This window comes from Bufo bufo, chromosome 5 (genome assembly GCF_905171765.1).
Source record: "Bufo bufo chromosome 5, aBufBuf1.1, whole genome shotgun sequence".
NCBI classification, from domain to species: Eukaryota; Metazoa; Chordata; class Amphibia; order Anura; family Bufonidae; genus Bufo; species Bufo bufo.
In genome coordinates this window covers 376,075,672-376,102,136 of record NC_053393.1, presented here as the reverse complement: position 1 = coordinate 376,102,136, position 26,465 = coordinate 376,075,672, and the positions used below count along the sequence as shown (strand labels likewise).

The following is a 26,465-nucleotide window of genomic DNA, read 5'->3' as shown; positions in this document are numbered from 1 at the left end:
CTAGGTGGGCAAAGGGGCCCATATTCCAAAGAGCACCTTTCGGATTTCACTCGTCATTTTTTACAGAATTTGATTTCAAACTCCTTACCACACATTTGGGCCCCTAAAATACCAGGGCATTATACCTACCCCACAAGTGACCCCATTTTGGAAAGAATAGACCCCAAGGTATTCGCTGATGGGCATAGTGAGTTCATGGAAGTTTTTATTTTTTGTCACAAGTTAGTGGAATATGAGACTTTGTATGAAAAAAAAAAAAAAAAAAAAAATCATAATTTTCCACTAACTTGTGACAAAAAATAAAAAATTCTAGGAACTCGCCATGCCCCTCACGGAATACCTTGGGGTGTCTTCTTTCCAAAATGGGGTCACTTGTGGGGTAGTTATACTGCCCTGGCATTTTCCAGGGGCCCTAATGTGTGGTAAGTAGGTAAATGACCAGTGAAATCCGAAAGGTGCTCTTTGGAATATGGGCCCCTTTGCCCACCTAGGCTGCAAAAAAGTGTCACACATCTGGTATCTCCGTACTCGGGAGAAGTTGGGGAATGTGTTTTGGGGTGTCTTTTTACATATACCCATGCTGGGTGAGAGAAATATCTTGGCAAAAGACAACTTTTCCCATTTTTTTATACAAAGTTGGCATTTGACCAAGATATTTATCTCACCCAGCATGGGTATATGTAAAATGACACCCCAAAACACATTCCCCAACTTCTCCTGAGTACGGCGATACCAGATGTGTGATACTTTTTTGCAGCCTAGATGCGCAAAGGGGCCCAAATTCCTTTTAGGAGGGCATTTTTAGACATTTGGATACCAGACTTCTTCTCACGCTTTGGGGCCCCTAGAATGCCAGGGCAGTATAAATACCCCACATGTGACCCCATTTTGGAAGAAGACACCCCAAGGTATTCAATGAGGGGCATGGCGAGTTCATAGAAATTTTTTTTTTTTGGCACAAGTTAGCGGAAATTGATATTTTTTATTTTTTTCTCACAGTCTCCCGTTCCGCTAACTTGGGACAAAAATTTCAATCTTTCATGGACTCAATATGCCCCTCACGGAATACCTGGGGGTGTCTTCTTTCCGAAATGGGGTCACATGTGGGGTATTTATACTGCCCTGGCATTCTAGGGGCCCTAAAGCGTGAGAAGAAGTCTGGAATATAAATGTCTAAAAAATTTTACGCATTTGGATTCCGTGAGGGGTATGGTGAGTTCATGTGAGATTTAATTTTTTGTCACAAGTTAGTGGAATATGAGACTTTGTAAGAAAAAAAAATAATAATTCCGCTAACTTGGGCCAAAAAAATGTCTGAATGGAGCCTTACAGGGGGGTGATCAATGACAGGGGGGTTGATCAATGACAGGGGGGTTGATCAATGACAGGGGGTTGATCAATGACAGGGGGGTGATCAATGACAGGGGGGTGATCAATGACAGGGGGGGTGATCAATGACAGGGGGGGTGATCAATGACAGGGGGGGTGATCAATGACAGGGGGGTGATCAGGGAGTCTATATGGGGTGATAACCACAGTCATTGATCACGCCCGTGTAAGGCTTCATTCAGACGTCCGGATGCGTTTTGCGGATCCGATCCATCTATCAGTGGATCCATAAAAATCATGCGGACGTCTGAATGGAGCTTTACAGGGGGGTGATCAATGACAGGGGGGTAATCAATGACAGGGGGGTGATCAGGGAGTCTATATGGGGTGATCACCACAGTCATTGATCATGCCCCTGTAAGGCTTCATTCAGACGTCCGGATGCGTTTTGCGGATCCGATCCATCTATCAGTGGATCCGTAAAAATCATGCGGACGTCTGAATGGAGCTTTACAGGGGGGTGATCAGGGAGTCTATATGGGGTGATAACCACAGTCATTGATCATGCCCCTGTAAGGCTTCATTCAGACGTCCGGATGCGTTTTGCGGATCCGATCCATCTATCAGTGGATCCGTAAAAATCATGCGGACGTCTGAATGGAGCTTTACAGGGGGGTGATCAATGACAGGGGGGTAATCAATGACAGGGGGGTGATCAGGGAGTCTATATGGGGTGATAACCACAGTCATTGATCATGCCCCTGTAAGGCTTCATTCAGACGTCCGGATGCGTTTTGCGGATCCGATCCATCTATCAGTGGATCCGTAAAAATCATGCGGACGTCTGAATGGAGCTTTACAGGGGGGTAATCAATGACAGGGGGGTGATCAGGGAGTCTATATGGGGTGATCACCACAGTCATTGATCATGCCCCTGTAAGGCTTCATTCAGACGTCCGGATGCGTTTTGCGGATCCGATCCATCTATCAGTGGATCCGTAAAAATCATGCGGACGTCTGAATGGAGCTTTACAGGGGGGTAATCAATGACAGGGGGGTGATCAATGACAGGGGGGTGATCAGGGAGTCTATATGGGGTGATAACCACAGTCATTGATCATGCCCCTGTAAGGCTTCATTCAGACGTCCGGATGCGTTTTGCGGATCCGATCCATCTATCAGTGGATCCGTAAAAATCATGCGGACATCTGAATGGAGCTTTACAGGGGGGTGATCAGGGAGTCTATATGGGGTGATCACCACAGTCATTGATCATGCCCCTGTAAGGCTTCATTCAGACGTCCGGATGCGTTTTGCGGATCCGATCCATCTATCAGTGGATCCGTAAAAATCATGCGGACGTCTGAATGGAGCTTTACAGGGGGGTAATCAATGACAGGGGGGTGATCAATGACAGGGGGGTGATCAGGGAGTCTATATGGGGTGATAACCACAGTCATTGATCATGCCCCTGTAAGGCTTCATTCAGACGTCCGGATGCGTTTTGCGGATCCGATCCATCTATCAGTGGATCCGTAAAAATCATGCGGACATCTGAATGGAGCTTTACAGGGGGGTGATCAGGGAGTCTATATGGGGTGATCACCACAGTCATTGATCATGCCCCTGTAAGGCTTCATTCAGACGTCCGGATGCGTTTTGCGGATCCGATCCATCTATCAGTGGATCCGTAAAAATCATGCGGACGTCTGAATGGAGCTTTACAGGGGGGTAATCAATGACAGGGGGGTGATCAATGACAGGGGGGTGATCAGGGAGTCTATATGGGGTGATAACCACAGTCATTGATCATGCCCCTGTAAGGCTTCATTCAGACGTCCGGATGCGTTTTGCGGATCCGATCCATCTATCAGTGGATCCGTAAAAATCATGCGGACATCTGAATGGAGCTTTACAGGGGGTTGATCAATGACAGGGGGGTAATCAATGACAGGGGGGTGATCAGGGAGTCTATATGGGGTGATCAGGGGTGATCAGGGGCTAATAAGGGGTTAATAAGTGACAGGGGGGGGGTGTAGTGTAGTGTAGTGGTGCTTGGTGGGACTTTACTGAGCTACCTGTGTCCTCTGGTGGTCGATCCAAACAAATGGGACCACCAGAGGACCAGGTAGCAGGTATATTAGACGCTGTTATCAAAACAGCGTCTAATATACCTGTTAGGGGTTAAAAAAAACACATCTCCAGCCTGCCAGCGAACGATCGCCGCTGGCAGGCTGGAGATCAACTCTCTTACCTTCCGTTCCTGTGAGCGCGCGCGCCTGTGTGCGCGCGTTCACAGGAAATCTCGCGTCTCGCGAGATGACGCGTATATGCGTCCACTCGGAATGAATCAACCACCTCCAGGACGCGTCTGTGCGTACAGCGGTCCGGAGGTGGTTAAAGGCTATGTACACCTTCAGAGGCATTTTTTTTTTTTTAGGATTACATGTTACTGATTTATGTCCAAAAATAATTTTTTCAATTGGCCTTTATTAAAAATATTGAGCTGCTCTGTCACAAAGGGTTAACTGTTTTTCTAGCTGTGTGACTGGTACTTTCACTTTGTGCTGGTCATCTAATAAACCTTATCTCTAAGAGGTCAGAAACATTTATTTAAGCCACATTCTTATCAGTAAGATAAGAACTGAGCTATAATGAGTGTTTATAAGGTCAGAGAGCAGAGATAAGGAGTCCGTCAGCTCCTGGTCTGACAGAAAATCCAAAGGGTGCTTCTAGAGAATGTCAGCTCTGTAAAGAAAAAAGAATGCCATATTTTTAATAAAGACCAATTTCAAAATGTATTTTAAGCTCAAAATGAGTACAATGCAATAATAAAAAAATTATGGAGTACATAGCCTTGAAAGAACATCTGTCAGCAGATTTGTACCTATGAAACTGGATGACCTGTTGCATATGCGCTTGTCAGCTGAAGGCATCTGTGTTGGTCCCATGTTCATATCTGGCTGCATTGCTGAGAAATATGAAGTTTTAATATATGCTAATGAGCTTCTAGGAGCAACGGGGGCATTGCCATTACTCCTGGAGGCTTTACTCTATCTGCAACTGCAGCATCCTCTCCACTTTGATTGACAGAGCCAGACGTGATGATTTTTTCACTGCCTAGTCCTGTCAATTAAGGAGCAGAGGACGTGGAAGCTGCAGAGAGAGCAGAGCCTCCAGGTGTAATGGCAACACCCCCTTTGCTCCTAGAGGCTCATTTACATATATTAAAACTTCTTTTTTCTCAGCAATACAGGCACATATGAACATGGGGTCAACACAGATGCCTTTAGCTGCCAAGCGCACATGTAACAGGTCAGACAGTTTCATAGGTACAAATCTGCTGACAGATGCCCTTTAACCTGTTTGGGACATAGGGCGTACAGGTACGCCCTGATGTCCTGGTACTTAAGGACCCGGTTGGCGGTGATCGGAACAAGGTGCCTGATCAAATCATTGAGCAGGCACCTTGGGTTAATGCGCGGGGGGGGTCCCGTCAATTCAGACCTGCGGTTTGCAACTTTTACTGTAGGTTGCGGCGTTGGGCGGCAGTGCCATCCGGTCCCCATGCGGATGTAGGGGGGACCCGATGGCATGGAAGGCAGTGCGATGCCTTCCTTAGGCATCGGCGCTGCCTTCCGGTGACGAGCCTGTGAGATCCAGCCCCCTGGATCTCACAGGCCGGAAGCTGTATGAGTAATACACACTGTATTACTCATACAGGCAATGCATTCCAATACAGAAGTATTGGAATGCATTGTAAAGGGGATCAGACCCCCAAAAGTTGAAGTCCCACAGTGGGACAAAAGATAAAGTGAAAAAAAGTTGAAAAAATAAAGTCCCCCCCCCAAAAATTAAAAGTTTCAAGTAAAACAAAAAGAAAAACGTCATTTCCCCCAAATAAAGTTTAAAAAAATTGGCAAAAAATAGGGGGGAAAAAAAGTAGACATCGTCGCGTCCGTATCGACCAGCTCTATAAACATATCACATGACCTAACCCCTCAGATGAACACGGCGTATGCCCACCAAAATAGTACCAATCTAACCGTCACCTCCTCCCTACCTAAGACAATCGCCCAAAAAATAAAAAAAACTATGGCTCAGAATATAGAGACCATTAAAACATCATTTTTTGGGTTTTAAAAAAGCTGTTATTGTGTAGAACTTAAGTTAAAACTATCACATAACCTAACCCCTCAGGTGAATACCGTAAAAAAAAAAAAAAAACGGTGTAAAAAAAAAAGCAATTTTTGGTCACCCTACATCACAAAAAGTGTAATAGGAAGCAATCAAAAAGTCATACACACACCAAAATAGTGCCAATCAAACCGTCATTTCATCCCGCAAAAATCATACCCTACCCAAGATAATCGCTCAAAAACTGAAAAAAATATGGCTCTCAGACTATGGAAACACTAAAACATGATTTTTTTTGTTTAAAAAATTAAATCATTGTGTAAAACTTACATAAATAAAAAAAATAGTATACATATTAGGTATCGCCGCGTCCGTGACAACCTGTTCTATTAAAATACCACATGATCTAACCTGTCAGATGAATGTTGTAAATAACAAAAAAAAACGGTGCCAAAACAGCTATTTCTTGTTACCTTGCCTCACAAAAAGTGTAATATAGAGCAACCAAAAATCATATGTACCCTAAACTAGTACCAACAAAACTGCCACCCTATCCCGTAGTTTCTAAAATGGGGTAACTTTTTTGGAGTTTCTACTCTAGGGGTGCATCAGGGGGGCTTCAAATGGGACATGGTGTCAAAAAACCAGTCCAGCAAAATCTGCCTTCCAAAAACCATATGGCATTCCTTTCCTTCTGCGCCTTGCCGTGTGCCCGTACAGCAGTTTGCGACCACATATGGGGTGTTTCTGTAAACTACAGAATCAGGGTCATAAATATTTAGTTTTGTTTGGCTGTTAACCCTTGCTTTGTAACTGGAAAAAAAATATTAAAATGGAAAATCTGCCAAAAAAGTGAAATTTTGAAATTGTAACTCTATTTTCCATTAATTCTTGTGGAACACCTAAAGGGTTAACAAAGTTTGTAAAATCAGTTTTGAATACCTTGAGGGGTGTAGTTTCTAGAATGGGGTCATTTTTTGGTGGTTTCTATTATGTAAGCCTCGCAAAGTGACTTCAGACCTGAACTGGTCCTTAAAAAGTGGGTTTTTGAAAAATTTCAAGATTTGCTTCTAAACTTCTAAGCCTTGTAACATCCCCAAAAAATGTAATATCATTCCCAAAATGATCCAAACATGAATTATACATATGGGGAATGTAAAGTAATAACTATTTTTAGAGGTATTACTATGTATTATAGAAGTAGAGAAATTAAAACTTAAAAATGTGCAAAATTTTCCAAATTTTGTATTTTTTTTATAAATAAAAATGAATTTTTTGGGCTCCATTTTACCAGTGTCATGAAGTACAATATGTGACAAAAAAACAATCTCAGAATGGCCAGGATAAGTCAAAGCGTTTTAAAGTTATCACCACATAAAGTGACACTGGTCAGATTTGCAAACAATGGCCTGGTCCTTAAGGTCCCTAAGGGGTTAATACAGCCTCAACAGTTTTGACAAATCCCACTGACAAACAATAGATTCATAGATTTTTATGGCAATAACCGTGCTGCAGACGACATTATTCTTTACATACAAATCTGTGGAAACCCAGCGGAATTCTCTTCTACTGTCTACTTACCATAAATATATGGGTGGCTTTCGGATATATATATTTTGACATCTCTACTTCAGTGCAGCGCTGACCAATTATTTTGGATGGTGCAGGGATCAGGTTTCTCCTAATACATAATCAATTTGCCACAAGCCCCAGAGGATTGGAGCAGATGATGGGAGTGGTAGTAACTGCAATAATTATTCACAGTGGCAATCCTCACACCAATACCCCCTAGGGCCAGGGAAGTGGTAGGAGGGTGCACCTTTCTTCCTTCCGGGCACACCCAGATGTTGAGGCACCTGCCTGATGGTAGTTGGGGTGCCCTTGGTGTTGTGAGTGTTGTACAGGTGCAAAGCAGGAGATGTAGGTGCTGTGGCCGGCGAATGATGCTGGAGTCAGTAACTAGGCTACATGTAGAAAACAGAGAAGTCTCTGTTCACTAAGAATGGGAGTTGTAGTACAAACAATGATATTAACACATAATTGACAGCAATGTATGGATATAGGCCAGAATGGGAATTGTAGTACTCCTTCCCACTATCTATCCAAAGTCTCTCTCTGTAGAATCTAAGGCTGATAATATTACTCTTGCAATGGTGGCTGTGTTTCCCAGCTAAGGGGTACAAGATATACGGTGGGCCAGGCCCTGTCCAAGTGTGAAAGATGACTTAGCCATGTCCCTCTCATGGCAGTAAAGTCTATGAGCCTTAAACAGCAAATACCTTACTAACTGACTCCAGTGATCTGCCATGCAGATTCTGGACCTTCTAGTTCTTTCCTTCCTTTTTTCCTGGAGTACTGTGACTGATCCATACCGAGATATGCTGGTGCATTACAAGGCATTAAACTATTAAATAACATTGAGTCAAACCACCAGCCAGCAACTTCCAAAACTAGAGCGTGGCTCAGTGATTTCTAGCGCTTTATTCCTGGAAATAACTAGGCAAGCATAGAGAACAACCTTCTGTTCAGAATCCTAGATGTCCTATGACAACCACTGATAGAAGATGTGGTAGAACCTACAGATTAGCAATCATTTCTGATGAAATCGTCAATAACATTTTCTACGTAATCTCAGACGACAGTAGATAAGAAAAGTTGGTAAGCTAGCTGTTGTAGTTCACCCGCTCAGCAGTTCCGAGGCCACAGACTGGAGGTGGGTAATTGAACATAGGTACTAGGAAGGCTTGGAAGTAGAAGCTGGACCACAAGTTAGTAGGGGACACTCAGGGAGACATGACCATGCTAGAACTCAACACAAAGAGATACCTGGAGTCACAAGGGACCATTATGGAGCAAAGTCAGCCGATCCTGCTGATCACTGCTGGGGTGTGTGCCAACGTTCTCCTGAGAGGGAAAGTACTGCCAGACATGTTGAATTTCAAAGGTGTCTGGCAGCTGCCCACTCCTCTGTCCCCATTGAGAACACATGCCGAACTGAGCATGCATGTGTGTGGAGAAGTCAAGAGGAATACCTGTTGACTAAATGAGCATTCAGCCGACAGCGATCGAAGGTCTCTTTATCGGTACGGTAGTTTTGAAGGACACAAAAAGCCAAAAATAGTTGCTTTACAGATACGGTAGATGCCATAGAAATAAGTTCAGGTTAAGTGTCCCTTTAAATAATTCAGAGAAGATAGAACACCCTGTGTATTTCATGGCTGTTACATTCCTTATTGTCAATTAAAAGCATTCTATATGATTTTCTCGTCATTGAGCAGAATTACGCAGATGTTATAATGCAAGGCCTTATATCTGCCACAATGCGTAAGTAAATAGGATATACTGCAGCTCATACAAATCTTGCCTCTGGGTCCAGAAAATCTGTCTTTCCTTTTATATCTCCCATAGGTTCCCTAAATAGAAATTCTTTCCATGCATCTCTAAATTTTCTAGCTTTCCAGGGAGGGCAATGACATAAAACTACTCTAAAAGGCATTTCATTTTTATGCTATATAGATCTAATAAGCTCTCCACAAAGCATGGATGTTCATATTACATTTGCAGTATGGAAAACGGTGTCCCCTCGTAGGCCCTATAGGATTAATCGAAATGCAATCTCTTATAGTGGTTTTCCCATTAACAGCTATCCTCAGGATAAGAGGTAAATGTATGATCACTGGGGATCTGATCACTGGGCCCCCGAGTCTCTTGTGTGAATGGACAGATGGTGTACTCTATTCACTTCTATGGGAATGATGGACATGACTGAATGCACCACTGCTTCAATCACACAGGGGACCCCCTGTTTACCGCTATTGGAGTTCCGAAAATAGCCGAGCTGGCTCACCTATTTCCAGCAGTCCCATACGGGTGAATGGAGAGACGGCCGTGCATGCCTGGTGCATTCTCCATTCACAGCTATTGGACTGCCGAAAATACAGTCCTGATCAAAAGTTTAAGACCACTTGACAAAAATGGCAAAAAATCTTATTTAGCATGGTTGGATCTTAACAAGGTTCCAAGTACAGTTTCAACATGCAACAAGAAGAAATGTGAGTGAGACAAAACATTTTTTGAGCATTGAATTTAATGAAAACAATGAATAAACTGAAACAGGCTGTTTTTCAGCTGATCAAAATTTTAGGACCACATGCCTTTAAAAGGCCAATTCTGTGCAAAGATGTGGATTCATTGTCATTTTCTGTCAGGTAGTCACACGTTGTGATGGCAAAGGCAAAAAAAACTCTCCCTTTTTGAACGTGGTCGGGTTGTTGAACTGCATAAGCAAGGTCTCTCACAGCGCGCCATCGCTGCTGAGGTGGGACGCAGTAAGACAGTCATTTGGAATTTCTTAAATGATCCTGAGGGTTATGGAACAAAAAAGTCAAGTGGAAGACCCAAAAAAATGTCCTCAGCACTGAGCCGGAGGACCCAATTGGCTGTCCGTCAAGACACTGGACGATCCTCGACCCAAATTAAGGCCCTTACTGGTGCTGACTGCAGCCCCATAACCATCAGACGGCCTCTGAGACTGGAGGGCTTCAAAAACAAAAAAACATCTTCAAAGACCTCGTCTCCTTGAACGCCACAGAACTGCTCGTTTGGACTTTGCAAGAGAGCACCAAACATGGGACATTCAAAGGTGGAAGAAAGTTTTATTCTCTGATGAGAAAAAATGTAACCTTGATGGTCCTGATGGTGTCCAACGTTACTGGCATGACAAGCAGATTCCACATGAGATGTTTTCTACGCGCCACAGTGGAGAGGGCGCCATAATGGTCTGGGGTGCTTTTTCCTTCAGTGGAACAATGGAGCTTCAGGAAGTGCAGGGGCGTTAAACGGCCGCTGGCTATGTCCAGATGTTGCAGAGAGCATTCCTCATGACTGAGGGCCCTCGTCTGTGTGGTAACGACTGCGTTTTTCAACAGGACAACGCTACAGTACACAATGCCCGCGGGACAAGGGACTTGTTCCAGGAGAATAACATCACTCTTTTGGCCCATCCTGCATGTTCCCCTGATCTAAATCCAATTGAGAACCTTTGGGGATTGATGGCAAGGGAAGTTTACAAAAATGGACAACAGTTCCAGACAGTAGATGGCCTTCGTGCAGCCGTCTTCACCACTTGGAGAAATGTTCCCACTCACCTCATGGAAACACTTGCATCAAGCATGCCGAAAGTGATAAACAATAACGGCGGAGCTACTCATTACTGAGTTCATGTTTGGAAGTTGGATTTCTGTTTTGGGGAGGGTTTAGTTTTTTTTTGGAGGTGTGGTCCTAAACTTTTGATCAGCTGAAAAACAGCCTGTTTCAGTTTATTCGTTGTTTTCATTAAATTCAATGCTCAAAAAAATGTTTTGTCTCACTCCCATTTCTTCTTGTTTCATGTTGAAGCTCTACTTGGAACCTTGTTAAGATCCAGCCATGCTAAATCGGATTTTTTGCCATTTTTCAAGTGGTCTTAAACTTTTGATCAGGACTGTAGTTGAGCACTCTTGCTTAGCTATTTTCAGTACTCCAATAGCAGTGAATGGGCAGCACACTGCGCATGCACATTGTGCTCACCTTCACTTTGAGGGCCCCGTTCTGGAGATAGCAGCGGGTTCCAGAGGTGGGACCCACACCTATCTGACATTGATGGCATATCTCGGCGATATGCCATCAATGTCTGAGATGGGTATAACCCTTTAACCTCTTCAGGACACAGGGCGTACAGGTACGCCCTTATGTCCTGGTACTTAAGGATACAGGGCGTACCTGTACGCCTTGTGCATTTCTGATCACTGCCGCGTGGCGGGTGGTGATCGGAAGCCGGTGCCTGCTCAAATCATTGAGCAGGCACCTCGGCTAAATGCGCGGGGGGCTCCTTCTGGTGACGAGCCTGTGAGATCCAGCCCCCTGGATCTCACAGGCCGAAAGCTGTATGAGTAATACACACAGTATTACTCATACAGCCAATGCATTCTAATACAGAAGTATTGGAATGCATTGTAAAGGGATTAGACCCCCAAAAGTTAAAGTGCCAAAGTGGGACAAAAAATAAAGTGAAAAAAAGTTGAAAAAATAAAGTTTTCCCCCCCAAAAAATTTAAAGTTTCAAGTAAAAATAAACAAAAACGTCATTTTCCCCAAATAAAGTAAAAAATAGGGGGGGAAAAAAAAGTATACATATTAGGTATCGCCGCATCCGTATCGATCGCCTCTATAAACATATCACATGACCTAACCCCTCAGATGAACACCGTAAAAAATAAAAACTGTGCTAAATAAACCATTTTTTTGTCACCTTACATCACAAAAAGTACAACAGCAAGCGATCATAAAGGAGTTTGCCTACCAAAATAGTACCAATCTAACCATCACCTCATCCCGCAAAAAATGAGCCCCTACCTGAGACAATCGCCTAAAAAATAAAAAAATATGGCTCAGAATATGGAGACACTAAAACATCATTTTTTTGTTTTAAAAAAGCTGTTATTGTGTAAAACTTACATAAATAAAAAAAAAGTATACATATTAGGTATTGCCGCGTCCGTATCGACCGGCTCTATAAAAATATCACATGACCTAACCCCTCAGATGAACACCGTAAAAAATTTAAAATAAAAACTGTGCTAAATAAACAATTTTTTGTCACCTTACATCACAAAAAGTGTAATAGCAAGCGATCAAAAAGTCACACGCACCCCAAAATAGTGCCAATAAAACCGTCATCTCATCCCGCAAAAATCATACCCTACCCAAGGTAATCGGCCAAAAACTGAAAAAATTCAGACTATGGAAACACTAAAACATTATTTTTTTGGCTTTAAAAATGAAATCATTGTGTAAAACTTACATAAATAAAAAAAAAGTATACATATTAGGTATCGTCGCGTCCGTGACAACCTGGTCTATAAAAATACCACATGATCTAACCTGTCAGATGAATGTTGTAAATAACAAAAAATAAAAACGGTGCCAAAACAGCTATTTCTTGTTACCTTGCCTCACAAAAAGTGTAATATTAGGCAACCAAAAATCATATGCACCCTAAATTAGTACCAACAAAACTTCCACCCTATCCCGTAGTTTCTAAAATGGGGTCACTTTTTTGGAGTTTCTACTCTAGGGATGCTTTAGGGGGGCTTCAAATGGGACATGGTGTTAAAAAAAACAGTGCAGCAAAATCTGCCTTCCAAAAACCGTATGGCATTCCTTTCCTTCTGCGCCCTGCCATGTGCCCGTACAGCAGTTTACGACCACATATGTGGTTTTTCTGTAAACTACAGAATCAGGGCCATAAATATTGAGTTTTGTTTGGCTGTTAACCCTTGCTTTGTTACTGGAAAAAATTTATTAAAATTGAAAATTTGCCAAAAAATTGAAATTCTGAAATTTCATCTTTATTTGCCAATAACTCTTGTGGAACACCTAAAGTGTTAACGACGTTTGTAAAATCAGTTTTGAATACCTTGAGGGGTGTCGTTTCTTAGATGGGTCACTTTTATGGAGTTTCTACTCTAGGGTTGCATCAGGGGGGCTTCAAATGGGACATGGGGTCAAAAAACTAGTCCAGCAAAATCTGCCTTCCAAAAACCGTATGGCATTCCTTTCCTTCTGTGCCCTGCCGTGTGCCCGTACAGTAGTTTACGACCACATATGGGGTGTTTCTGTAAACTACAGAATCAGGGCCATAAATATTGAGTTTTGTTTGGCTGTTAACCCTTGCTTTGTAAAAGTAAAAAAAAAATATTAAAATGGAAAATCTGCCAAAAAAGTGAAATTTTGAAATTGTATCTCTATTTTCCATTAATTCTTGTGGAACACCTAAAGGGTTAACAAAGTTTGTAAAATCAGTTTTGAATACCTTGAGGGGTGTAGTTTATAGAATGGGGTCATTTTTGGGTGGTTTCTATTATGTAAGCCTCGCAAAGTGACTTCAGACCTGAACTGGTCCCTAAAAATTGGGTTTTTGAAAATTTCTGAAAAATTTCAAGATTTTCTAAACTTCTAAGCCTTGTAACATCCCCAAAAAATAAAATATCATTCCCAAAATGATCCAAACATGAAGTAGACATATGGGGAATGTAAAACTTTTTGGAGGTATTACTATGTATTATAGAAGTAGAGAAATTGAAACTTGGAAATTTGCAATTATTTACAAATTTTTGGTAAATTTGGTATTTTTTTTATAAATAAAAATGATTTATTTTTTTTACTTCATTTTACCAGTGTCATAAAGTACAATATGTGACGAAAAAACAATCTCAGAATGGCCTGGATAAGTCAAAGCGTTTTAAAGTTATCACCACTTAAAGTGACACTGGTCAGATTTGCAAAAAATGGCCTGGTCCTTAAAGAGACACTGACAGGCCCAATAAGCATATTTAGCTATATATATATATATGAATGCATAGGTCTTCTAATGTGCATTAAAAACATATAAGTATACCCCCTGTCCACCTTATAAATACAGTAAACTCATGTTTTATAACCTGATAGAATCGTCTTCTTTCTGCCCAAGGGGCGGCGTTTCAGCTTCACTTGCACCCAGCCAGCTGCCCCCAACTGCCGTTTTTAAGCGCCGCCCAGCTCATCAATATTCACTTTGCTGGGCGGCTTCTGCTGTCCCCGACGTTCCGAGATCTGGCGCATGCCCAATACAAAGCTATGGGCATCGGACTCCATTTCATCTTCACCGCATGCGCCCGGCACCCTCACTGGCCGGGATCACATCGCTCTGAAGCGCTACTCTGAAGAGTGCCCGGCGCAGGAGCAGAACGCAGAGGCTGAAGCGGCCTCAAAGAAGCAGAGGGGATGCAGGCGCGATGTGATCCCAGCCATTGAGGGTTCCAGGCGCATGCGCTGAAGATGAAATAGAGTCCGATGCCCATAGCTCTAAGGCTACCTTCACACTCGTGTTAAAGGGATTTTGCTACTTCAGCAAAAAGCGTTTGTCATGCAGAGAAAGTTTCCATGGTTACGACCACCCTGCAGTCCAGCAGCAGTGGCTGTGTTTGTACACTATAGAAAAAGTACCAGCTTACGTGAGCTCCCACAGTCCCGGCCACCAGAGAGGCTGGAATTTTTTCTTATAGTGTGCAAGCACGACCACTGCTTCTGGATTACAGGGTGGTTGTAACCATGGAAACAAGCAGCGTAATGTGATGGAAAAATGAACGAAGCCAGCAAAGGAGGCAATGTGGATAATCACAATACATTAGTAAGTACCTTGTATTTAAGGGGTTCTGCACTTTGTTTAAACTGATGATCTATCCTCTGGATAGATCAATCGCTTCTGATCAGGGGGTCCGACACCCAGGACCCCCGCCGATCAGCTGTTTGAGAAGGCAGCGGCGCTCCAGCACCATATCGTACTTCATGACAGTGGTAAAAATAAGTAAAAAAAAAAACATTTTTATTCATAAAAAAACACAAAATTTACCAAGATTTTTAAAAAATTAGCAAATTTCTAAATTTCTATTTCTCTACTTTTATAATATATAGTAATACCTTCAAAAATAGTAATTACTTTACATTCCCCATATGTGTACTTCATGTTTGGATCATTTTGAAAATGACATTTTATTTTTTGGGGACGTTAAAAGGCTTAGAAGTTTGGAAGCAAATCTTGAAATCTTTCGGAAAATTTCCAAAACCCACTTTTTAAGGACCAGTTCAGGTCTGAAGTCACTTTGTGAGGCTTACATAATAGAAACCACCCAAAAATGATCCCATTTTAGAAACTACACCCCTCAAGGTATACAAAACTGATTTTACAAACTTTGTTAACCCTTTAGGTGTTCCACAAGAATTGATGGAAAATGGAGATGAAATTTCAGAATTTCACTTTTTTGGCAGATTTTACATTTGAATCCATTTTTTCCAGTAGCAAAGCAAGGGTTAACAGCCAAATAAAACTCAATATTTATTACCCTGATTCTGCGGTTTACAGAAACACCCCACATGTGATCGTAAACTGCTGTACGGGCAAACGGCAGGGCGCAGAAGGAAAGGAATTCCATATGGTTTTTGGAAGGAAAATTTAGCTGAACTGGTTTTTAGATGCCATGTCCCATTTGAAGCCCCCCTGATGCACCCCTACATTAGAAACTCAAAAAAGTGACCACATTTTCAAAACTACAGGATAAGGTGCCAGTTTTATTGGTACTATTTAGGGGTACATATGATTTTTAATTGCTATATATTACATTTTTTGTGAGGCAAGGTAACAAAAAATGGATGCTTTGGCACCGTTTTTTTTTTTTTTTTTTTACAGAGTTTACCTGAGGAATTAGGTCATGTGACTTTTTTATAGAGCAGATCGTTACGCACATGGCAATACCTAATATGTCTACTTAAGTTTTTACACAATAATAGCATATTATTCCATAGTCTCCATAGTCTGAGAGCCATAGCTTTTTTATTTTTTGACCGATTCTCTTAGGTAGGGTCTCATTTTTGCGGGATGAGGTGACGGTCTGATTGTTACTATTTTGGGGGGCATACACCTTTTTGATTAATTGCTGTGGCAATTTTTGTGATGTAATTTGACAAAAATGGCTTTTTTTTACATAGTTTTTTTTGTTTTTTTACGGTCTTCATCTGAGTGGTTAGGTCATGTGATATTTTTATAGAGCTGGTTGTTACGGACGTGGCGATACCTAATATGTATACATTTTTTTTTCTTCACTTTAGCACAATAATAGCAGTTTTGAAGCCAAAAATAATCATATTTTAGTGTCTCCATAGTCTGAGAGCCATAGCTTTTTTATTTTTTGACCGATTTTCTTAGGTAGGGTCTCATATTTCGCAGGATGAGGTGACGGTCTGATTGGTACTATTTTGGGGGGCATACGCCTTTTTGATCACTTGCTGTTGCAATTTTTGTGATGTAATGTGACAAAAATTGCTTTTTTTTTACAGTTTTTTTTTTTTACGGTGTTCCCTTGAGTGATTAGGTCATGTAATATTTTTATAGAGCTGGTTGTTACGGACTTGGCGATACCTAATATGGTGTTGCACTCTTTGTGATGTAAAGTGACAAAAATGGCTTTTTTTTACAGTTTTTATTTAATTTTTTATGGTGTTTATCGGACAGGGTGGATCATGTGATATATTTATAGAGCTGGTCATTACGGACGCGGCGATACCTAATATGTGTGGGTTTCGTTTTTTTTCTGTTTTTTATTATAAAATAAGGGGAAAGGGGCGTTTTTTTTCTTTTTTACTTTATTAATTTTATTAAAAACACTTTTTTTTTCTTTACTTTATTTCTGATGTTCACTTTTGGGGGTCTGATCCCCTCTGCATTGCATTACAATACATCTGTATTGTATCGCATTACCTGTTAGTGTATGATTCAGTGTCATACACTAACAGGTTTGCCTAGGAGACCCAGCCTGAGGCTGAATCTCCTCGGCACCCATAGAAGGCAGTTCCCGATGCCATGCAAGGCATTTGGCAGCCTCTGCACGGCATCGGGCTGCCTTGTGTCGCATCGAGTCCCCGCCACAGCAGCGCGGGGACTCAATGCGATCGTTCACCTGACACAAACCTCTTCTATCAGGTGATGGTCAGCCGGCACTCTGTTCAAAAGGCGTGGTGCACGAGTCCAGACAACGATCCCACTTGTATAGACAGAAAAGACCGGCACTCACTTTTTCTTCTGCTGATTAAATCTCTTTATTCGTCACATATGAGATATTCTGTGGTGCGCGTTTCGGCTCTAATACGAGCCTTTCTCAAATAGATATAGCTTGCTATATCTGTTTGAGAAAGGCTCGTATTGGAGCCGAAACGCGCACCACAGAATATCTCATATGTGACGAATAAAGAGATTTAATCAGCAGAAGAAAAAGTGAGTGCCGGTCTTTTCTGTCTATACAAACCTCTTCTATGTCGCGGTCAGTGTGGACCGCGGCATAGAAGGGGTTAATCTGCCGGCATCGGCTTTTACAGTGATGCCGGCGGATACAGCAGGGGCCCGGCTACCACGGACTGCCGGGCCCCTGCAGTGATCACTATGACGTACTATTACGTCAAATTGCGGGAACTCAGTGGTTCCCATGACGTAGGTCGGGAAAGGGTTAAAGTTATCACCACATAAAATGACACTGGTCAGATTTGCAAAAAATGGCCTGGGCAGGAAGGTGAAAACAGGCCCGGGGTTGAAGGGATTAAAGGTGGACTCTGATTGGTTGCTATGGGAAACTAAGCCAGTTCTACTTGATGCCAGTTTGATAAATGACCCCACAAGAGTTTGTGGGGACTTTAAACATTTTTTATTGTAACATCTGACCCAGGCGGTTTGTGCTATAAAAAAAAATTATAATCACAAAAAAAAACTATGCGTTTAAGAGAAAACAGTGAAGCCACTATAAAACTGCTAAGCGTTAATATGTCAACATTTAGGCCATTGTATAGCTATTGTGACAGCTACAGACCTGCATGTTCTTCTGCAGATCCACAGTGCTGACTGACCTCAGAAAATGAATAGACTGGAGTTCCCCTTTAACTGCTCCACCATGACACATAGCGCTAGGAGATCATTTAATAAGTGTATTACATGATAGTGGGTCTTAAGCTTGCTTCCTATACAGACATACGAGGCAGCACCCACAACTCTGCCCTGACACAAGCAGCACTCTGGTGGCCTCGTCTGACAGCACTTCCTCACACACAAACAAGAATGGGCGTGGAAATTTAATGAACCAATCAGAGAGCGCGACACAGATCTGATAAGTTACGAGCTCAGCGTGCGCCCAATCAGAAGCCGCGTTACAGATGACAGCTCCTGACAGGGTGCCTGGGCAGAATAGCGGAGGGCTATGTGCCAGGGTCACGTGACCACGGCGAGGACATGAGCAGCAGTAACTCACCGGCCAAGGCTGCCTTTACCGGGACGGTAAAGGTACCGAGCCCGAAGCGGGAGAACGGCTGCTCTGTGGGGCCGGCGACCCAGCTTATCATCAAGGGTATGGAGGCGAGGAGAGGGTCTTGTGGGCTTATGTCAGACATAGGCAGTGCCAATAGGAATGAGAGAGGATGTGCACTATGGTGGTGGGATTTACTCCTGTCACTTCAAGGATAAGCATATAAGGGGACTTGGCGAAACTGGCTTAGTTGCCCATAGCAACCAAACATTCTACATTAAATTTTTTTAGAGTTCCTATGGAAAATGTAAGGTTTAGGCTCCATTCACACGTCCGTGGTGTGTTGCGGACCCGCAAATTGCGGGTCCGCAACACACCAGCCCGTCACCCCCATAGAAATGCCTATTCTTGTCCGCAAGCTGCGGACAAGAATAGGACATGCTCTATCTTTTTGCGGAGCTGTGGACCCAAAATCGGGGCCGCGCTCCGCAATTGCGGCTGCAGACAGCACACTGTGTGCTGTCCGCATCCATTCCCTCCCCATAGAGAATGAATGGGTCCGCACCCGTTCCGCAAAATTGCGGAACGGATGCGGACACATTTTGCGGACGTGTGAATGGAGCCTTAATCTGATTGGTTGCTATGGGCAACTGAGGCTATTTGCACACTTGCGGCAGAGTGATCCGGCAAGCGGTTCCGGGAAAACGTATGGCAACTGATGAAAAAATGCATTGAAATGCCGGATCCGTCTTTCCGGTGTCATCCGGCAAAACGGATCCTGCATGCGCGGACCGGATTCCGGTATTTTGAATGCCAGATCCGGCACTAATACATTCCTATGGAAAAAAAATGCCAGATCCAGCATTCAGGCAAGTGTTCCGTTTTGTTGGGCCGGAGATAAAACCGTAGCATGCTGCGGTATTATCTCCGTCCTGAAAAGGCAAAAAGACTGAGCTGAAGACATCCTTATTAGTGTTGAGCGAACTTCTGTTTTAAGTTCGGCGTCCGGTTAGCGGAGAATCCCGATATGGATTCCGAATTCCGTTGTGGTCCGGCCATTATTGATTCCGCTACCACGGACCACAACGGAATTCGGAATCCATAACAGGATTCTCTGCTAACCGGAAGCCGAACTTTAGACGCCGAACTTAAAACAGAAGTTCGCTCAACACTAATCCTGATGCATCCTGAACGGATTACTCTCCATTCAGAATGCATGGCGATATGCCTGATCAGTTCTTTTCCGGTAATGAGCCCCTAGGACGGAACTCGGTGCCGGAAAAGAAAAACACTAGTGTGAAAGTAGCCTAAGCCGGTTTTATCTGCACCATACCGCATAGGATCTGAAACTGTGCCACTCCTGACCATGGGCTGTTTATGGTACTGCAGCTCAGGTTTCCCTTGAAGACTGTTGATTCATAAAAGGAGCGTCTTAGTTTTTTAAAGGGGTTTTCTGGCATTTTGATATTGATGGCCTATCCTCAGCCGATCAGCTGTTTGAAGAAGCCAATGTTGCCTCTTCACATACCTGATTAGTGCTGGTAGTCAGACCCCCGCCGATCAGAATCTCGGACAACCCCTTTAGGCTTCGTTCACACGGTCCGTGAGATACCGGACTGGCATCCTGCTTAGTGCTAAGCAAGATGCCAGTCCGGTATCTCACGGACCTTGTTCCACTGACGTGTGAATGAAGCTTTAAGGCCTCATGCACACGACCGTATGTATTTTGCAATCCACAAGAAACGGATACGCAAAAAATACAGACGACGTCCGAGTGCATTCCATATTTTGCGGAACGGAACAGCTGGCCCCTAATAGAACCGTCCTATCCTTGTCCGTAATGCGGACAATAATAGGATATGTTCTATTCTTATGCGGAACGGACATATACAGAAAAGGAATGCACATGGAGTCATTTCCGTTTTTTGCGGCCCCATTGAAGTGAATGGTTCGCAATGGACACAGAAACAAAATACGTTTGTGTGCGTGTGCCCTGAATGTGATGGGAGATCTTTCTATTGCTCTGTATGGATTTTTCTTAGTACGGTAACGGTTTCTGCGTTTTACTGCTGAGGGACATGTTGGGGCTTCATGCACACAGCCATGTCCGTATTTCGGTCAGCGTAGTGTACGGAGACCCTCCATGTCAGCACTTGCAGACTGGCCACATTGGGGGAGGGGGTGTACCCGAAAGGCCCCTGGAGATGGAAAACACCTTTTAGGTGCGTTTTAACCCCTCAGTGACCTAATTTTAGCTTTTGTCTCATATGGGGGGAGATAACATTGAGGAAGGGTTAATGTCATCCTTTTTTCTGGAATGGTCTAAGCCCATACAGGTGAAGGAGCCTCTTCTCTCAGCACGTTGCCCCTCCGCTCCTCTACACAGGATGAAGAAAGAGTACATGGGATCCTATGGGATATGGGTACATATTCTGGATGTATAGATCAGCAAATTGTCCCGAATATCTCTATCTCCCGTGTATACTACAGATGCAGTGTAGCGCCCCCATAGTGCGATGTACAGTATTTCACAGACATCTTCATGGAACAGCAGCAAAATATTGTCTTTAAAGTTACATTGCGTTTCACATTATTTTTTCACAGATGTGGGAGAAATTCATTCCAGACTGTTGGATCACCGACCGATCATTCAGGGTGAGACCCGCTACTTCATCAAGGAGTTTGAGGTCAGTCCTGCCACTCTTATTCTCTGAACACTGGGATGGTGCTTTTAATCTTTTTTATTTTTATTCTCAGCTCTGTGTTTCACCCCTTCAGCCACCGTGACATGGTGGTCGAGGGAATTAATGGAGTGGGCTGCAGCTGTGAGCCCGCTCTGTACATGCTGGGTGCCGGCTGTATCATACAGCAGACGCCTGGCCACACTGATTGGGAACGGCGATCTTCCCAAACCCCATCATTTAACACCTCAGATGCCGCTATCAACACCGATTGCGGCATCTGTGAAGCAAGGCAGAGGGATGTGGCTCCCTCTGCCTTCCGATCGGAGCCCGCACAGTGAAATCGTGGGGCTCCAATCTGTTACCATGGTAACCTGGGCGCTTCTGAAGCTTCCCAGGCCTGCCAGGGTAAGCTTTCTGCTAAGCTGTGGACGAAGCACAGCTCAGCAGGGACCGTGTCAAAATCCCGTTCACCCTAAGGCCCCTTTCACACGGGCGAGTATTCCGTGCGGATGCGATGCGTGAGTTGAACGCATTGCACCTGCACTGAATACCGACCCATTAATTTCTATGGGGCTGTTCACATGAGCGGTGATTTTTACGCATCACTTGTGTGTGAAAATAGCAGCATGCTCTATATTCTGCGTTTTTCACGCAACGCAGGCCCATAGAAGTGAATGGGGTTGCGTGAAAATCGCAAGCAAGTGCGGATGCGGTGCGATTTTCACGCACGGTTGCTAGGTAACGATCGGGATGGGGACCCGATCATTATTATTTTCCCTTATAACATGGTTATAAGGGAAAATAATAGCATTCTGAATACAGAATGCATAGTAAAATAGCGCTGGAGGGGTTGAAAAAATAATAATAATAATTTAACTCACCTTAGTCCACTTGATCGCGTAGCCCGGCATCTCCTTCAGTCTTCATCTGATCTCTGTGCAGCAACAGGACCTGTGGTGACGTCACTCCGGTCATCACATGATCTTTTACCATGGTGATGGATCATATGATGACCGGAGTGACATCACCACAGGTCCTGGTGCTGCACAGAGATCAGAAGAAGTCAGAAGAGAAGCCGGGCTTCGCGATAAAGTGGATTAAGGTGAGTTAAATTTTTTTTTAACCCCTCCAGCCCTATTTTACTATGCATTCTGTATTCAGAATGCTATTATTTTCCCTTATAACCATGTTATAAGGGAAAATAATACAATCTACAGAACACCGATCCCAAGGCCGAACTTCTGTGAAGAAGTTCGGGTTTGGGTACCAAACACGCGCGATTTTTCTCACGCGAGTGCAAAACGCATTACAATGTTTTGCACTCGCGCGGAAAAATCGCGCATGTTCCCGCAACGCACCCGCACATTTTCCCGCAACGCGCGTCTGAAAGAGGCCTACTAGGTCTCTAAGGGATCAAAAGATCTCAGGTTCTAGCCCTCTAAGGGGGTTAAGTTATTAAATTTTAAAAATTATTAAGTTTAAATCCCCCTTTCCCAATTTTACATAATTCCTTAATTTTTTTTTTATAACTATTGAAACGTGGAGAGAAAAAAATTAAAAAGGGAAAACCAAAAATGGGCCCGATACTTAAGTAGTTAAACAAATCGCGAATGTTTCTTGCTGATGGACATATTTGCTGCAATGATTTCTTGGACACAGCAGCAGGAGTGTGGCTATTATACACGGCCTTGCTTCCAATATGGAAGTTCATCCTGTAAGGGTATGGCCACACAAGTTGGATATGATGCGGATTTGCTGGCCCAGAGTTGCCCAAAGTAATTTTCTGGATTGTACTCGGCTATCTGCAGCAGTCCCATAGAGACAAACAGCAGCAGCAGCATCCATGACCATCATTCCATTCACTCGTGGGAGATTTGGCGGATCCCTGTTCTTGTAATCTCTGGACAGCCCAACAGTCGGGCCCCCCCGATCAGATACTTATCATTGATCCTGTGGATAGGTAATTATTTGTTATGATGGGACAATGTGGGAATAAAAAAAAAGTTTTGTCCTCAGGCTACTTTCACACTAGCGGCACAGACCTCCAGCAGGCTGTTCCGTCAGGTGAACAGCGTGTCGGATCCATCCTGCAGCTAGTGACCGTGTGTCCCCAAACTGCCGCTCCGTCCCCATTGACTATAATGGTCGCGGAGTTCCAGCGGAGGCACGGCGAGAGGCTGCCGGAATAAATGTTGGACATGTCGTAGTTTTATTCCGGCAGCCTCTCGCCGTGTGCTGCCGTGCCTCCGCCGGAACTCCGCACCCGCCCCCATTATAATCAATGGGGACGGAGCGGCAGTCCGGGGGCACACGGTCACTAGCGGCAGGATGGATCCAACAGGCTGTTCACCCGACGGAACAGCCTGCCGGAGGTCCGTGCCGCTAGTGTGAAAGTAGCCTTAAAGTGTTACTATCATTTAATTTTTTATTTTTTTTGTGTAGGCACAGTGAATGTAAGTGTAATTATTAGAGAAATGTGTGCTATGGAAATTCAGTATTCGTATGGCCTCCGTGCCCATGTTGTGGACCACAAACAGTGGGTCTGCAATACACGGGCATCGGCCATGTGAACTCTGTATCACAGATTCGGACCCATTGACTTGAATCGGTCCACAAACTGCAAGATACGGCAAAGGATAGGACATGTCCTATCTTTTGCAGAGTCCAGGGACGGACACAGAAACACTTAGAAGTACTTCCGTGGGCATACGGGTCCATGCCTCCACACTGCAAAAGATAAGACATGTCCTATATTTTGCGGATTGTGTACCCATTCGAGGCAGTGGATCCGCACAGCAAAACGGAGTTAACACGGCCGGCGCACATGTCGCGGACCACAAATAGCCATACGTTTGTGTGAATGGACCCTAACTGTAAACTAGAGATGCAGAGTTCTACATCGGCCTCTTAATTCCTCAGCTCCTGCCTCCCTATGTGAATATTAAAGGAGTTATCCAGGAAAACATATTTATGACTTGTCCTCACGATAGGTCATCAGTATCAGATCTGTGGGGATGTGACATTCGGGGGGGGGGGGGGGCCCCCCGATCAGCTATTAGAAAAGGCCTTGAGTGTTGCAGCCTCTTCCTAGGCCAGTGATATCACTGTACATCGGACAAGTTGTCATCTGTCCTTGGAAAGCTGCCCGGAGCCTGCATTGCTCACCAGAGCTTCAGTGAGCGTGCAAATCCCTAAAACAGCTGATTGGTGTGGAGGCTGGGAGTTGGACTCCCACTGATGTGATGATGATGACACCTATCCTGAAGATAATGATTTCCCGAATAACCCCTTTTAAAGAGTAACTAAACTTTTTTAATAATGTTTAATATGTTGTTCCTAATCCCAGAAATACTATACTTTTACATCGCTAAAATGCACCATTCAGTGTGCGCTGCAAACTCAGATCTCCGTACACCGCTGACAGCTCATTTTATGAATGGGCAGCAGCAGTGCTGCTCTTGCCCATGCTACCCGGACAATTACTAACGCCTGGCATAGCACATGGATACCCTGTACCCATGTACTATGCCAGGATTAGCTGATTTTTTTTTTTTGTTTGTTTTTCTGAGAGTCTCTGCCTGTTTGATCTGCTCTTAGCAATGCTCCCTGGAATCCCCCTGCTCCCCTCTGTTTTCCCAGTGTCCCTGGTTAGTTAGTAAGCTCTGGTAAAATAGACCAGGGACTCTTGGAGAGGGGAAAAAAAAACAAAAGAATGTAAGATGCTTAGTAGAATATGTGCTAATATGTAGGGAGGCAGGTAGAGGAGAGGCAGGCTGAGAAGTCTGCCTTTGCATCTTACATTTGGCTGTCTTCAGCATTCAGTAGATGTGGAAGACAGAGTTTCTTTAGCAAAGCTCAGTATGTTGCTAAGGCTACTTTCACACTAGCGTTACCGGAAAAGAACTGATCAGTTTTATCCCCATGCGTTCTGAATGGAGAGCATTCCGTTCAGGATGCATCAGGATGTCTTCAGTTCAGTCTCTCTTACGTTTTTTGGCCGGAGAAAATACCGCAGCATGCTGCAGTTAAATCCGTCCGGATCCGTCTGACAAATGCCATCTATTTGCGTCAGGATTGCCGGATCCGTCAGGCAGTTCTGGCAACGGAACTGCCTGCCAGAATCCTCTGCCGCAAGTGTGAAAGTACCCTAAGGAGCCACTTTGCAGGCTGTTTCGTAATGAAAGTTGTCACATTTTCGTAATGAACTATATTACAAAGTCGCATACATTCACTGGCCCCACAGATTAAAAAAAATGTGAATGACTTTTCCACTTTTACGTGATTTAATAACCCCTTTAAAGGAATGGTTCTACATTTATTTCAATGACTAAAATATTATTCATGCCTTTGTTTCAGTTCCAGATGTATACATTAGGTGGCAGTAGTGTTCTGCTGTAATGCAACAGCAAAATCTGTAATGGTTTATGGTATGCAAAACGTATTATTTCACAGCAAATTGCTGCACAGCTTTGTGTCTTTTGTAAGACTAAAGGAGATTTAGAACCATCTTTGTATATATTTATGTTTTTAGCCTGTGCATTTCATTCAGTAGAAACCTCATTTGTATGACTACTAGAAGACAAAGACAACTTAACAGACTCGGAATAATACATTTTTAAACACAATATAGAAAACGTTTCCATAGGTTTGACAGCTTCAAGGCCGGACAACCCGTTGAAAGGGTCTTCCGTCAGAATATTTATGACATATCATCTGGATACACTATCAATGTCCGCTAGGTGCCAGTCCCACATATGGAACCTGTCTCAATAATACAGCCCCATTGTGTGTCCGCCATGAGTGGACAGGTGCTTGTCTCTTTCCATTCACTTCCTTGGAGTTCTGAAAATGGCCAACAACTCCCAAATCTGGGACCTGCACCTATTGGACATTTATGGCATATCCTATCGACGTGCCAAAGATATCCAGGTGCAAATACTCTTTTAAGAAAAAAAATATAATAATAATAATAATTGACTGAGTGGAAGCATGGAAGCCCATGTTAGGCTACCTGCACACAGATGAGGCAGGGGCCTGCTGGTCCGCCAGACCGTCTGGTGGTGGGTTAGATTGTCAGCCTTAGATTTTTATAGGATATCGACTGTACTGATTCCAGAGATCGAGCTGTCTGGTCCCAGGTGGAGAATTTGAACATAACACCTCGTCTTGAATGCTTGATCATTGTCATCATGTTCACACAACTGATTAATATCCAGCAAAAATCTGAAAGTGAAGTTTCTTTCACGGATTTGCTATAGAATTCTGCACTGCTGTGGGTCCATAGGAGGATTACCCTATTGGCATTCAATCCTGTTCTTTGCCACCTGACCAGCCACTTAGATCTGCAATTTTTTTTCTGTGCCGTGTTAAAGGAAATCCTTGGTGAAATTTTCCCATCCATATGAATGGCTGTTTTCCAGCGCATCGACACTGACTCTATAACGTCTACAGAAATA

General features: G+C 43.6%; 1 protein-coding gene across 2 annotated transcripts in view; it reads left to right on the top strand.

The window, feature by feature from the left end:
* Positions 1–18,244: 18,244 nt before the first annotated feature.
* Positions 18,245–26,465, top strand: part of BLOC1S5 (biogenesis of lysosomal organelles complex 1 subunit 5) — an 83,519-nt gene continuing 75,298 nt past the window's right edge. For both annotated transcript variants that reach the window (XM_040432110.1, XM_040432112.1), the window contains exons 1-2: positions 18,245–18,427; positions 20,930–21,012. In XM_040432110.1, coding sequence (XP_040288044.1) covers positions 18,313–18,427; positions 20,930–21,012 — 198 coding nt within the window. In that variant the 5' untranslated portion in view covers positions 18,245–18,312. The remainder of the gene's footprint in view (positions 18,428–20,929; positions 21,013–26,465) is intronic.